At 36.7% G+C, this 12,876-nt stretch overlaps 1 protein-coding gene across 3 annotated transcripts in view; it reads right to left on the bottom strand.

The window, feature by feature from the left end:
* rxrab (retinoid x receptor, alpha b) overlaps positions 1-12,876 on the bottom strand; it is a 55,433-nt gene that overhangs the window by 25,924 nt on the left and 16,633 nt on the right. For all 3 annotated transcript variants that reach the window (XR_003276633.1, XR_003276632.1, XM_026212262.1), the window contains exon 2: positions 8,599-8,730. Coding sequence is in view for 1 of the 3 variants with exons in the window: in XM_026212262.1 (XP_026068047.1) it covers positions 8,599-8,730 (132 nt within the window). In the remaining 2 variants the exon portion in view is untranslated. The remainder of the gene's footprint in view (positions 1-8,598; positions 8,731-12,876) is intronic.

The following is a 12,876-nucleotide window of genomic DNA, read 5'->3' as shown; positions in this document are numbered from 1 at the left end:
TGCAATGAAGGGTGTAGTTGGTTATTTCCAGGTTGTTGATAAGGCGTATTGAGTGTTTTTTAATGCACTGTTAGGCAGTTCTGGATGCTTGTTCTGGAGCATTGCTAGGTGGTTGCCAAATCTCCACAAAAAAGCCCATGCCTCTATGACATCTTGGGGCGTTCTTAGATGCAAGCCCATTTGGGATGTATTTATATGTTTTATCATCAGCTCGTCACCTGCCAGTGTAATACTAAGGGTTATGGGATTGTTATGAGACCTATTAATAAAAAACCATGATGATGAGTAAATACTGAGTCAGTATTGTTGATGAGGTCAACACTCGGCAACTCCAAAGATGATTATGGACTGATCTGTTTAAGCAGGTACAAAACAAGACACTTGAGCTAAAAGCGTGGTGAATCAGTCAAACAACCCAGATGAGTCTGTTCTCAATTCACCCTGTGCTTGGCAGTGCTGCAGAGTCATTTGAATATAGAGGAAGAGAGTGGTTTTCGTGGCTTCCTACATTCAATCAGCACAGAGAGTTTAAATCAAAACCTCCCTAATGTGTTTAGTCTGACGCTTCCTCAGCACCTTATTTCTCCTCTCAGTTTCGTCTTCCTTCACAGATCTACACAGATCTACTCAAACACAGTGCGTGTGGCCATCAGGTCCAGGAAGGACATTCAGTCGACTTTACACACCATTTCTCACTCCCACACACATATAAACTCACACACGCGCACACATATACATAAGCTGCAGACAAAGTACCAGACTATCCAACCCACCGAGAATTAACTACACTGCCAATTTGGTAACATACTGTACAAGTCTAGACTAAAGATTCATCCGACCGCTTCAAAATAACCAGATAATCAGCGCTAAAGGAAATATGCAGTTGCTCATGCGGTGAATAATGCAAAATAAGCAGTTTGGTGAATAACACACAGCATTGTAACTAATCTATATGATTCATCTCCAGCTGTCACTTTTAATGAAAACCTTGAACAAAGACAGGATAAATAGTTTGAAACTGAACATCCAGGATTTCCTCTACAGGTTTAATCCTGGTTGAGACACAAAATCTTTTGAATTCATTCTTCGGGCAAATTATTTCATGACGAATGGCAAAAATGTGACGACTTGCTCTGAAATTAAAAACAGATAAATAGGACCCACGATTTACAACACACCTCATCCTGTTCAGAGAAGAAAAGGAAAAATGATCTGATGAACACTATGCATCAGCATTTGTATTTTTTGCCTGGTGGTATAAACCACAGGCAGCCACTGAGATATCTGAAATATTCATGATCCTCTTCCCCCCTCTGGGTTTTCATGTGAAACGACCACCATAATGTTTCAATCTCAGTTCCAGAGAGAATTCATTTTTAAACAAGCTTTTATCTAGAACTGACAGACAGAGGCAGTACATCACGTATATGACAGAGTGGTCAGCCTTAAAATGTTCAACTGGATGCTTGATATTAATCTTACTGCTTTCATCTGATTAAATATCACTGAGAAATTTCATATGTGAATGACTAATAATAGCCATCAACATTCCCCCGGTGATTCCCAAGATTTTACAACTTTTGTTGGCAAAGATGGTGACTTGAGTCTGGGAGTCCAAAAATTCATTGTAGACTTCAGTTAGACTCATAAATAGATGGGTGGGACCTTGTCCTGGGGGCAGCTGTGGCCTAATGGTCAGAGAGCCGGACTAGTTACCAAAAGGTTTCCGGTTTGAGTCTCGTCATGGCAAGAGTTGTAGGTGGGAGGGAGTGAATGGACAGTGCCCTCTTCCACCCTCAATAAGACTGAAGTGCCCTTGAGCAAGGCACTGAACCCCCAGTTGCTCCTCGGGCGCTGGATCTATAGCTGCCCACTGCTCCGGGTGTGTGTTCATGGTGTGTTCACTTCTTACTGCTGTGTGTGTGCACTCGGATGGGTTAAATCCAGAGCACCAATTCCGAGTATGGGTAACCATACCTGGCAAATGTCACAACTTTCACTTTTTCCACTTTCACTGTAACAAATGACTTCAAACTTCACATAGATTTTTTGGATACTTAGAAAACCTGCAAACATGTAAGTTTTACTGAAAGAAAAAAAAAAATCTTAAAAGTTATCCCATATCATTATTTTTTTTTGTACATGAACTGTTATTTTTTAAAAGTGCATGCTAGTAAACGTTAAAATATCTACTGGTTTAAGTAAAACTTCACATATATTCTTTTCAATGACTTAAAGTGATTTTTATTTTTGGGTGAACTTTCCCTTCAAATTATCAAGGAAATGTGAGTATATTTTCTTTGCACACAAAAAGTAGCTTTATAAAATTACAGTTGAACCATCGATGTCACATGGACTATTTCAACAATGTCCTTACTTCCTTTCTGGGCCTTGAACATGGTAGTACCCTTGCTGTCTCTGGAGGGTCAGAAAGCTCTTGGATTTCATCAGAAATGTCCATAGATCAAACTGTGTTCATGACTGGATGAAAAAATTACTGTCCTGGTACCACCAAGGATGTTGATTCAGGAAGCTGCCGCACATTTTTGAAGTCAGAGCAGATTGTTTTAGTCGAGCTAATATAAGCAGCAGAGCCCAAGGTGATGCACCTGTTTAAAGCTCTTGCTGACTGTGTCAGATATCAGGCCAAGCATCTGCTGTCCTTATGGTGTTGGCATGTTAAACAAAACATTTTCTTTACATTATTTGCAGAAACACAGGCTTCATGCGAACCACGCTAATGCACAGGTTACAGGCACAGCATAGCTCCAATGTCTGTGTGATTTCAGGGCATGGGAAGCTGGTCCCTGAAACTCAAATGTTATCAGTTTCCACTACAAGACTAGAGTGAATGAGACAATCAGATAAGGGTCTATGTAGTGCAGGGAGAAAGCTCGCTCTCTATAAGCCACCTGTGAGATTGAGCCAGTGCTATCGGACACACTCGGCTACACGTGTTTGCACAGAGATGGACAGATATGAACTGCTGGTATGGAGAGAACTGCTCGCAGGAGTCTAGGGGCCAGTGACAGAGCACTGCATTAGTCGACATGACACATTGAACATACAGTGGCAACAGACCTGACATGCTTTGAACTCACTGCTTTAATGATTAATTCATGAATGAATGATTTAAAATATGGTCTGGTTTGACTGTTTGAAGATTTTTATAAGATAAAACTAAACCTATCATATATATATATATATATATATATATATATATATATATATATATATATATATATATATATAAATGTCCAATCATGGTTAATGTATAAAAAAAATGTAAATAAATTTATTAAATTTATTAATCATATCCAAAATAAAAGTTTTTGTGTACATAATATAAGTGTGTGTACTACGTATATTTATTGTGTATATTGAAAGACACACATACAGTATATATTTAGAAAATATTTACATGTATTTATGCGTAATTATATATATATAATATATTTCATATATAATCATAACATAATTTTCTGAAATATATACATACATGTGTATTTATTTATGTACATAATACATATTAAACACATATATTATGTACGCAAAAGCTTTTAATTTGGATGTGATAAACCATCATTTATCATTTATCACATACCAGCACTAAATTCAATAAATTAAAGTATGTTTGTGAGTGTGTGTGTGTGTGTGTGTGTGTGTGTGTGTGCGTGTGCGTGTGTGCGTGTGTGTGTGTGCAAACCCTAAAACATATTTTATTTCAGATAGATGCCATGACAACATAGCTCATTTTCATTTAGTTGACTTGAAATATGAAAATAACTACACTCTCAGAAAATATATATATATTTAAATGTAAAACTTAAGAAACTAAAAATTAAAACCTAATAAAAAATATATAGACATATTATAAAACAATGAAAAAAAAATGTAATTTAGAACATAAAATATAAAAACTTAATTAAATCTTAAATATCTGATACTAAAATAACAATAATGTGTGCAAAATTATTTAAATAAAAATTTACATTTTAAACTATATTTCCAATAACATTTTATCTCTAAAATACTGAAATTTAATTATCTCTTAATGTTTGTATTATATCAAATTAACCAATAAACAGAAGAACAAATGAATAATAATAATAAAAAAAAAAAACATACAGCCTAAGGTTTGAGTATAACAAATGACTTCCATCAGCAACAAATAAAAGATGTATGTCTGATGATTTGAAGTGTGCTGTAGATCATAAGCTTCTCCCTCCATGCCCGACAATAGACCATCATCTCTACAGATCTCTCCTTTAAATCGGTACAGTAGATATCCTGTCATTCTCTCTCAGTGTATCCCTGCAGTAAGATTGCAAGCTGCCCCACTTTTAGGATTCAAACACACACACACACACACACACACACACTATTGCACAATCACCGGTGGGACTGGATGTCTGGCCTGATGCCCTGAGAACTGGAGCTTATACTGTGTGTCTGCCAATCTAAGCCCAACAAGCTGTTTTGGGGGGAGGCATGTGCATTTCATTTCATTCTCACAGACCATCGGTGTCCTGTGAAAAGGCCAATATAAACCTCAGTCACTAAAGAGTCTTCTGAAAAAAAGCCTTTGTCACATTGCTCTTGTTAAAAGATCAAGAGAAACTATTTCCAGATTCTTAAACCAAAAAGTGCAAGAATTCACAATGAAAAATGATATTGTTTTGATACTGATGAGTGATTTGTATTGCCGATAATGTACATTTTCTCAATCTCTTGCTTTTGACTGCCTCTCAGTACCATTTGTGTACCATATCCACAAAGTCAGAATTATGGAATTAGATTCAATTTCAAATCTAATTCCATAATTCTGATTCATTAAGATTTGCACTAAATGGAAACTGCTGCTTTTGAGGAGATTCATGTACTGTATTTCTTCTAACTAGACATGATTTTTTTTTAAACAAACTTATTTTTATATACTATTATAATACATTTTTGCTTCTAAATTTTTTTTTTTTTTTTTTTTTTTTTGCATGAATGTAATGGTGTTATCTTTTTTTTTCCCAATCACCTTCAAACGTTAAATAGAAAACATTCTTACATAATTTAAACATGACAATCTACAATTAGAATGAAATAGACATAATATAATTTATAATTTTATACAACAGGATATAATTTTAATGCAAATTGTGACTGTGCCTCATTCAAGGTTATCAATAACTAAACCAAAAAAAAAAAAAACGGCATTGTTTGAATTACAAAGGCAACATTATTTTCATTTTCATTTATTTTGAAAATACTAAAAATAAGTAAAACTAAATAACCTAAAAAAACTTAATAAAAATGAAATAACTATACAGTATATATACATTCTGTATATAGACTGGTTATTTTATAAAAATAAAAAATATCTAATTTTTACCAAAAGTCAGTGTACTTGTTAAAGAGATTAAAAAATAAATACATTTTGAGATGCGTTTGAGGTTAATATGATTCAGAAGAATATTTAGGTAGCATATCATTTCCAAAAAGCTGTCATTTTGTCAAATTATTAAACAATTGTGAAATTATTTAATTTTGTGTATTTAGCATGCATAAAATATTAGTTAGGAATTTGCACTTAGCAAGACAAAGAAACCAGCTATTTTATTAAAAAATACAGTTATAAAAATGCCACTTCTACCACATCACAGAATGTATAACAACATGATATAATGTTGGAAATAACAGTATGGTGGAAATGACCATGACTTTTAGAATAGAAAAAGGCAAAAATGAATTGTCTCATGATCTATGTTTATTATTTTGAGTAGACAAATTTCAAAGAAAGAAAGAAACTAGTGTGAGTGTGAAAAGTTTTTCAAGAGACAAGAGACATTTCCTAAACGTTCCCAAGCACAAAAGTGCCCATGGCTGAGGAAATATCCAGTTATCAATTATCAACGCTGCGTTGAACTATTTTCAATTTCATGTCAGTGAGAGCACCGCTCAGCTCAACATCGACTACAACTTTGCTAAAGTAAATCTCAAATGCCAGCAAAATATTTCGTTTTCCCTCAGAAGCATCTGTCACTTGAATCATCCAACACATTACACATGTGATGTTAGCTCAGGCCGCTGCAGCACCTCCGTCTGCTTTATGGAGACAACTGCCTCGATCATCAGGAAGAAATTAGCCGAAGCACTAAGCAGCATGATCTTATTGGCTGCCGGGCCCGTCCGCTCCATTTGAGGTCAGCTCAGACATTCCAATGGATAATCTTTTCCATCCCTCCACTCTCTTGTCTTTCTCCCTCTCACACTCAGTCTGTTTTCCTCAAAGCGCAACTACAGCACAAGGCTGGCTTTGTGTAGCCTCTTCACTAGCGCTTTCTGACTCAGTCAGTGTGTTTTAAGTGAACCGTATGGAGCTGAAATACATATCGGCCTTCGTTCCCAGCTCTCCCTGCACCTTCCAGTAAAGTTATTTTCTACAGAAAGCTAGTAATATGAGCCTCCGAATTAGGGCCATCACCACATCACAAAGGTTTGGGAGAGAAGCTGAGCTATGTTTGCTTCTGGAGCTTCGCCTACTTTTCCCAGCATCCCAGTCTTTGTTCTGCTCGCTCTCTCTGAACTTGCAACAAAAGGCTGTAATTATGGTGGGCACAAACTAGAGAGAAAGAGCCATATTATAGCATTCTCTCACACTTCAAATGCGGCTGCTCGCTAGAGGTTACAGGAACCTGTTTAGATTTGTGCCAGCTGTGGAACTGACAGCTGCTGTGAATTCTGGGATGGTCATTTTGATGCAACCCACACATTTCATGCATTCTGAAGCACAATATTTACATAAGTCCTCATGTTAAGCGCCTGAGATACACAATCCTGCCTAAACATGCCGTTGAGTGATCGCGCTGGAGAAGCTTTCTTTAATATGCTTCATATTAACCAGTTATTAACCAAAACGCTTTACAGTAAAATTCTATTCGTTATAATAAGTGAACCACCAATGAACTAACAGTTTTGAATATGCTTAAAAATAAAACATGCATATTTATCAGTCAACTCCAATGCAGTCACAAATACAAAACCAAACCCATCAACTTACGGCTTGGGGCTTTTATATCATAAGGAAGGATGTTGATTTCTAGGAGGTAGCTGTCTGAGATGGCGAGGGGGTGTGTAACATGGTTTGTGTAACATTAGCAACACATAATTAGCAGTTTAATAACATAATCATAATGATATCAACTAATGTTGTGTGTCTGATGATGTACAGAGTGATACATAAAACCACTGATGTAGAGTTATATTCAAGCAATTTTAAGGGGCATAAAAACAATATTTTCACTGGGAATATAATTGAAATATGTTATTTTGATGATCAAAGATAAGTTTTAAGGTCCTGTGACTGCAGGACTTTAACATTTACTACCATATCAGCAAACTCAAAACTTGCATCTGTTAAGAATCTTTGAAGGGATAGTTCAAATGAAAATTCGGTCAATAATTACTCACCTTCATTCCAAACCTGTAAGACCTTCGCTCATCTTCGGAACACACATTAACAAATTAAGAGTATTACCACAAGTAATTTTTTACTTTTTGTGTGCAACGAAAAAACTAAAATAACAACTTTATTCGATAATTCTTCTCCTCCTGCATCATGGTACTCTCATTAATTGCGCGAATGATGACACGGAGGAAAAGATTTGTTGAATAAAGTCACTATTTTGGTTTTCTTTGTGCACAAAAAGTATTCTCGTAGCTTCGGTTGCATTACGGTTGAACCACTCATGTTACATAGACTATTTTAACAATGTCCTATACGTTTCTGTGCCTTGACCGTGGTAGGACCCGAGCTGTTTATGGAGGGTCAGAAAGCTCTCGGATTTCATCGAAAATGTGTATTCCGAAGATGAATGAAGGTCTTACGGGTTTGGAACACCACAAAGGTAAGTAATTAAGAACAAGAATTTCTTTTTTGGGTGAACTAACCCTTTAATGGACCTGAGCTGACATGAACTGGCAATGAAAAGTTGGATTTATATTAACCAATATTAACAAAGGTGAATAAATACTGTAACAAATATAATACTCATTGTTAACGTTAACATTAACTAATGTGTCTGTATTGTAAAGTGTTGCCAATTAGCCTCATATATTATCTCTGAAACTGACAACTGACTTTGAAGAATCAACAAACTTGGGGGAAAACAAACTTGCTGTACGACAGCTGAAAACCAACTGAAAACAAAGAGACCTACAGCATGACAATACATCTTGTTGAAACATCACATGCAGGAATAAGACCAGTGAAACGTGTCCATTAATGCCGGGGCCAGGGGAGACGCTCTCTACATGGGCTTTGTTGTAACACGTTTGAACCAGAAACTATTTCTCATGAGAGAAACTGTATCTTGAGCTCTGTTTGGGAATGACAGGAGAAGACATCCTACACTTGGAATGAAGACTGATTTTGCCCTACAGCATTGAATCGCTGATGTTACGCGTGGATGATTCAGAACTGTAGGGCAAAATCAGTTCAACAGAAACCAGATGGCTTTCCTCTGAATTAAAATACTGATTGAATGTGTCTATGTGGCAAGCACAGGTGCTCTGATGTGTTTGTACATGTGAATGTGTGTTTTATACCTGTGGATATCCTGCGCTGTTGTAGCGGGTATGTACCCGTGAAGCCTGAGCAGCCATTGGACGAACTGCCAGCATCGCCCGGCCGGCTCCGCAAACACGGCGGTGCTACTGAGCAGGGGTTTTTCAGGAGCCCTGTGTGTGTGACACAAAAGAAGTGGGTGAAAGTCACTCACTTCAACTACAATCAGGTGAGGATTTCAGACCAATATTCCTCAAAACTGTTCTGATTGGATCTCAGTTGAATCTTCAATATGCAGTGCTTTAATTTACTTGGTAGTACAAAAGAAAATACAATCTGTCTTTGAAACAATTTTTACTCAGAAATTGATAATACATTTCACAAATAATCACAAAGAAATGGCCAGTACCACACTGAATTAAATGTGAAATTTTGAAGTAGAAAGACTGAAATAGTACTTTTTTATATATAAAACATAATCCCATAATCTTTGTTGTATTTACAACTTTAAAAAAAAAATCAAGCAGAAATCAAGCCTTCACTTAAGGTTGGCTCAACCAAAAAACTAAATTCTGGCAAAAATTACCATCACAAATTGATTTCCCATGTTCATCCTTGAAACACAAATTAAGATATTTTTTCAATGAAACCTGAAAGATTTCTCTCTTTCCATTTAAAGCCATTCCACCAAAAGTTCATTTATCCAAAATCAATATTTGAGCAAGTACATAACGAGCCAGTGTTCATAACCAGAGTAGTACTGGACTACACGAAAATCTGAGCATGTTGCTGCATCATTAGATTACGTCTGTAAATAAAAAGAAGTTTTCACAACTAGTAGGCTATCGCATGTGAGGATCCTGCAGGTGGCGGATCGTTTATAGCATTTCTTCACCACAGCTGGAAACATTTAATTTATCATTTTGATGGTGGATTGTAATCCAGAAAAGACTGAAACACATGTGACTGAAATTAAATTATATTCCAGTTTTAAACATGCATCTGATTAGGGATAGCCTGGGACTACACAAGATTTGTATTTTAAAGAGAACCAGAATAATTTGCTTTTTGGGTTAAAAAAAATTCTCAATATAAAATTCAAATGGTATGGCAATCTGAGATTAGACTGTACAGAAATTGAAATCTGCACGCTAGTACACTACATACTAGTCACGCAATATTGATGTTGATAATATTAACAATTTGATAACAAAGTGTAGCAATAATATACGGTTTGAAGTGATATGAGCTAGCTGATTGTTAGATTAAATCCCCATTGATAGCACAATTTATTGTAATGTTTTTTCCTCAGATGGTCAGAACAAAAGTGGCAGGCTTGTTACTTACTCATTCAGATGGCAATATCCGGTGAAAATTCTTATTTGGGTCACATATTCCAAGACGTAGGCTAGAATCTGTGATTCTGAAGTAGAGTATCCACACTGGTGCAGTGAATGACAGCCACACGTACTCTAACACAAGATTCATCCGTGCTGGTGCTGTGCCGGCGCACGACCCACGTAATGAAGATAATTGCGCAAACAACTGCAATTGCAGCATTTCAAATAGAGATGGCGACAAAGAGGCAAAACTTACTGACTGCAGCTTTAAAGATGCCATCTGTAATGTTTGGCAAAAAAAAATTAAGTCATACTCCACATTCCATACCAGATGGGGGCAGTATGCATCAATAAAGTGAATTGGTCTACTCTAGAGTAACAAACGAGAAACGGTATAGTCTCTATGCTCCGCCCCTACTTTCACAACAACACTAAAGCCATAGCCGAAGCAAAGAGGACGTTTTGCCTCCAGAGGAACGTTGGGTGATGTCAAGTGATTTTGAAACATGACATCTTCAAGCTACTCCCCTTCACCTTTACCAGTCAATATGTTCCTATACGTTTCGTTCATATTACATTTTGAGTTGTATATACACATTATTTGAATTAAATTAATTTGACAGACAGCATTCTGTCAACATCATTGGTCAACATCAGACAGCTGATGTTGACCAAGCTAGCACCAACCAACGTAACCAGAGCTGCCAACTCTCAAGTATTCACCGTGAGACACACGCAATTGACTCTTTTCACACGCTTTCACGCCACACATAAATTTTTTCATGCACAGAAAAAACACGAAGCAAAGAGGAAAATGGGTAATGTTAAGTTATAGCTAGCTAATTATCAAACGCAGCTACGGTTAGCCATCGCTAACATTAGCACGTTTATCGAACAGCCTTCGATACATTTCTATGTTATAACTTAAAACAAATACACAAACATATAAAACAAACTTCTAGCAAAATACTAACAGCATTTAACTTGCAAGTTCGGAGTCGAACCTCATTTCTTTCAGGTCCATCAGTTGTCTCCAGCGATTAAAAGCAGTGGCGATGTTTACTCTGGTTCGGCTCCTTTTCTTATCGGATTTGATTTGTGATTTCGAGCGCGGTTGTTTCCCTGTAGCGGGTGGTGGTCTCTTGCCAAGGGCTTGAGCCATCCTTTCTCTCTCTTCCCTGAACTGAAATGAAGTACTGGGCTGTACTTTCCACATGATTGACATCAGGTTCAGGTACGCCCACAAGCCGTGCGAGTTATTCGTGTATTGCAGGTTGGCTGGTGGTTATGTTGCCCGCATACCGCCTCCCATGGTCGAAACTGGGGTTACGACACCTGTCGGGCTGGGGCTAGTAATGCTAATGCTAATTAAGGTTGATATCTCTGCAGCGCTATAACTTGACATTTTTTTAATGACATCATCGCCCTTATTTCTTCTCATTCTTTTGATGCGTGTAGGTCATGTTATGGATATTTTTACCTAAATTTTTGCATATGGCACCTTTAAGTTTACAAAGACATTGTTAAAGTAATTCATATGAATCAAATTTATGATGAACATATGTAATTTAGCATTTTATTCACCACACACAAACATAGAGCTCATCAAATATGGTAAATGTAAGCTCAACCGTGCTTGCTTACATGCAAGAACACAGAGGTTTGTCTCTTGTGTCAACAAAGTATGTTTGACATCTGTTCATCATATAAAGTGATTGTGTCTCCTCAGAAAACTTGGGTTAAAACGCTTAATTCATATGGATTACATTTTCTTTTATGAGCAATCTGAAGTGTCAAAGTTTTGGTGGAATGAACATCAATGGAGGAGAACTGGGCTTCAATACTTGTACTTAAATCATCTGCAATTAACAAGTGTCCTACACAAATAAAACTTTTCAACATTTCAACAATTGTGTAGTGTCATGTATAACTTAACTAGAATACATTTTTATGAGAAAGACCCATGTGTTTGTGACTAAATGTGTGTGGCCAATACTACATATCTCTGATTGATATGGAAATAACTTGACCTCAAGAGGTTTTATTTGTCTGCTAGTAAAACTGCAAATGCCTCATTTTCATCCATCTCTGAATATGAACTTTCAGACCACCCAATACTCTTGACTCACTATGACCTTGAGCAACAAAGGACACACACACACACACACACACACACACAAACAGACTAAAGGCAAAATCTGCAGGGTCTCTTTATGAGACCCGGGATATTTGCTCGTTTCAAAGCCATCATTTACGAGACCTTGATGAGAGGCCATGGCACGAAGAGCAGATTCTTTTTTTCAAGGTTTCCATCTCATCTCTAAGACAATCAAGCTCAAGGTCAAAGATCAAACCTGCCATTCAATTCATCATGAACGTCATAAAAATCTCTCTTTCAAAGGTTCTTGATTAGCTCCTTAGAAAGTGACTTGAATGATGGACCACAGCACATGCAGAAGTTGTTGCCTTAACCATGTGAACATTAGACAACCTTCAAGTGCCTCTTAGTAGCCTTGAAAGCTGCATTAAAGATGCATAGAGGTTGAGGGGTTTTAGTTTAAAACCTTATCTTCTTTGTGATTGATTAGAATGTGTGATTTGACGACAGCATTTGCAATGAGTTCTGGATACTAAGATGCTTGTGCTAAAGATCAATGACTGTCAGAATAATGAAGATCTGCCACATATGTGCTATTATTCACAACAAGGCAACCATAATATTTTTTAAAAGACATTAACACTGGGATAAGATGTAGTAATGACTGCCTGAGGCTGTTTTTAGGTTGTGTTGTGTCATAACCTGTCAGTAAATGGGAATGAGAATAACTTCTTTCTTTGGCAGTGCAGTTGAAATAGTCAAGATAGTTTGCTGGAACAAAAGGTCTGATCCATAACCTTTCATGAGACGCTGCCAGGAAGAGACACATAGATGTTACAATAGATGGCGAGAGAAGCAGTCTAAACTAAGAAAGGCTTTTA

The sequence above is a fragment of the Carassius auratus genome, chromosome 30 (genome assembly GCF_003368295.1).
Source record: "Carassius auratus strain Wakin chromosome 30, ASM336829v1, whole genome shotgun sequence".
NCBI classification, from domain to species: domain Eukaryota; kingdom Metazoa; phylum Chordata; class Actinopteri; order Cypriniformes; family Cyprinidae; genus Carassius; species Carassius auratus.
This window is presented reverse-complemented; position numbering and strand designations above follow the sequence as displayed.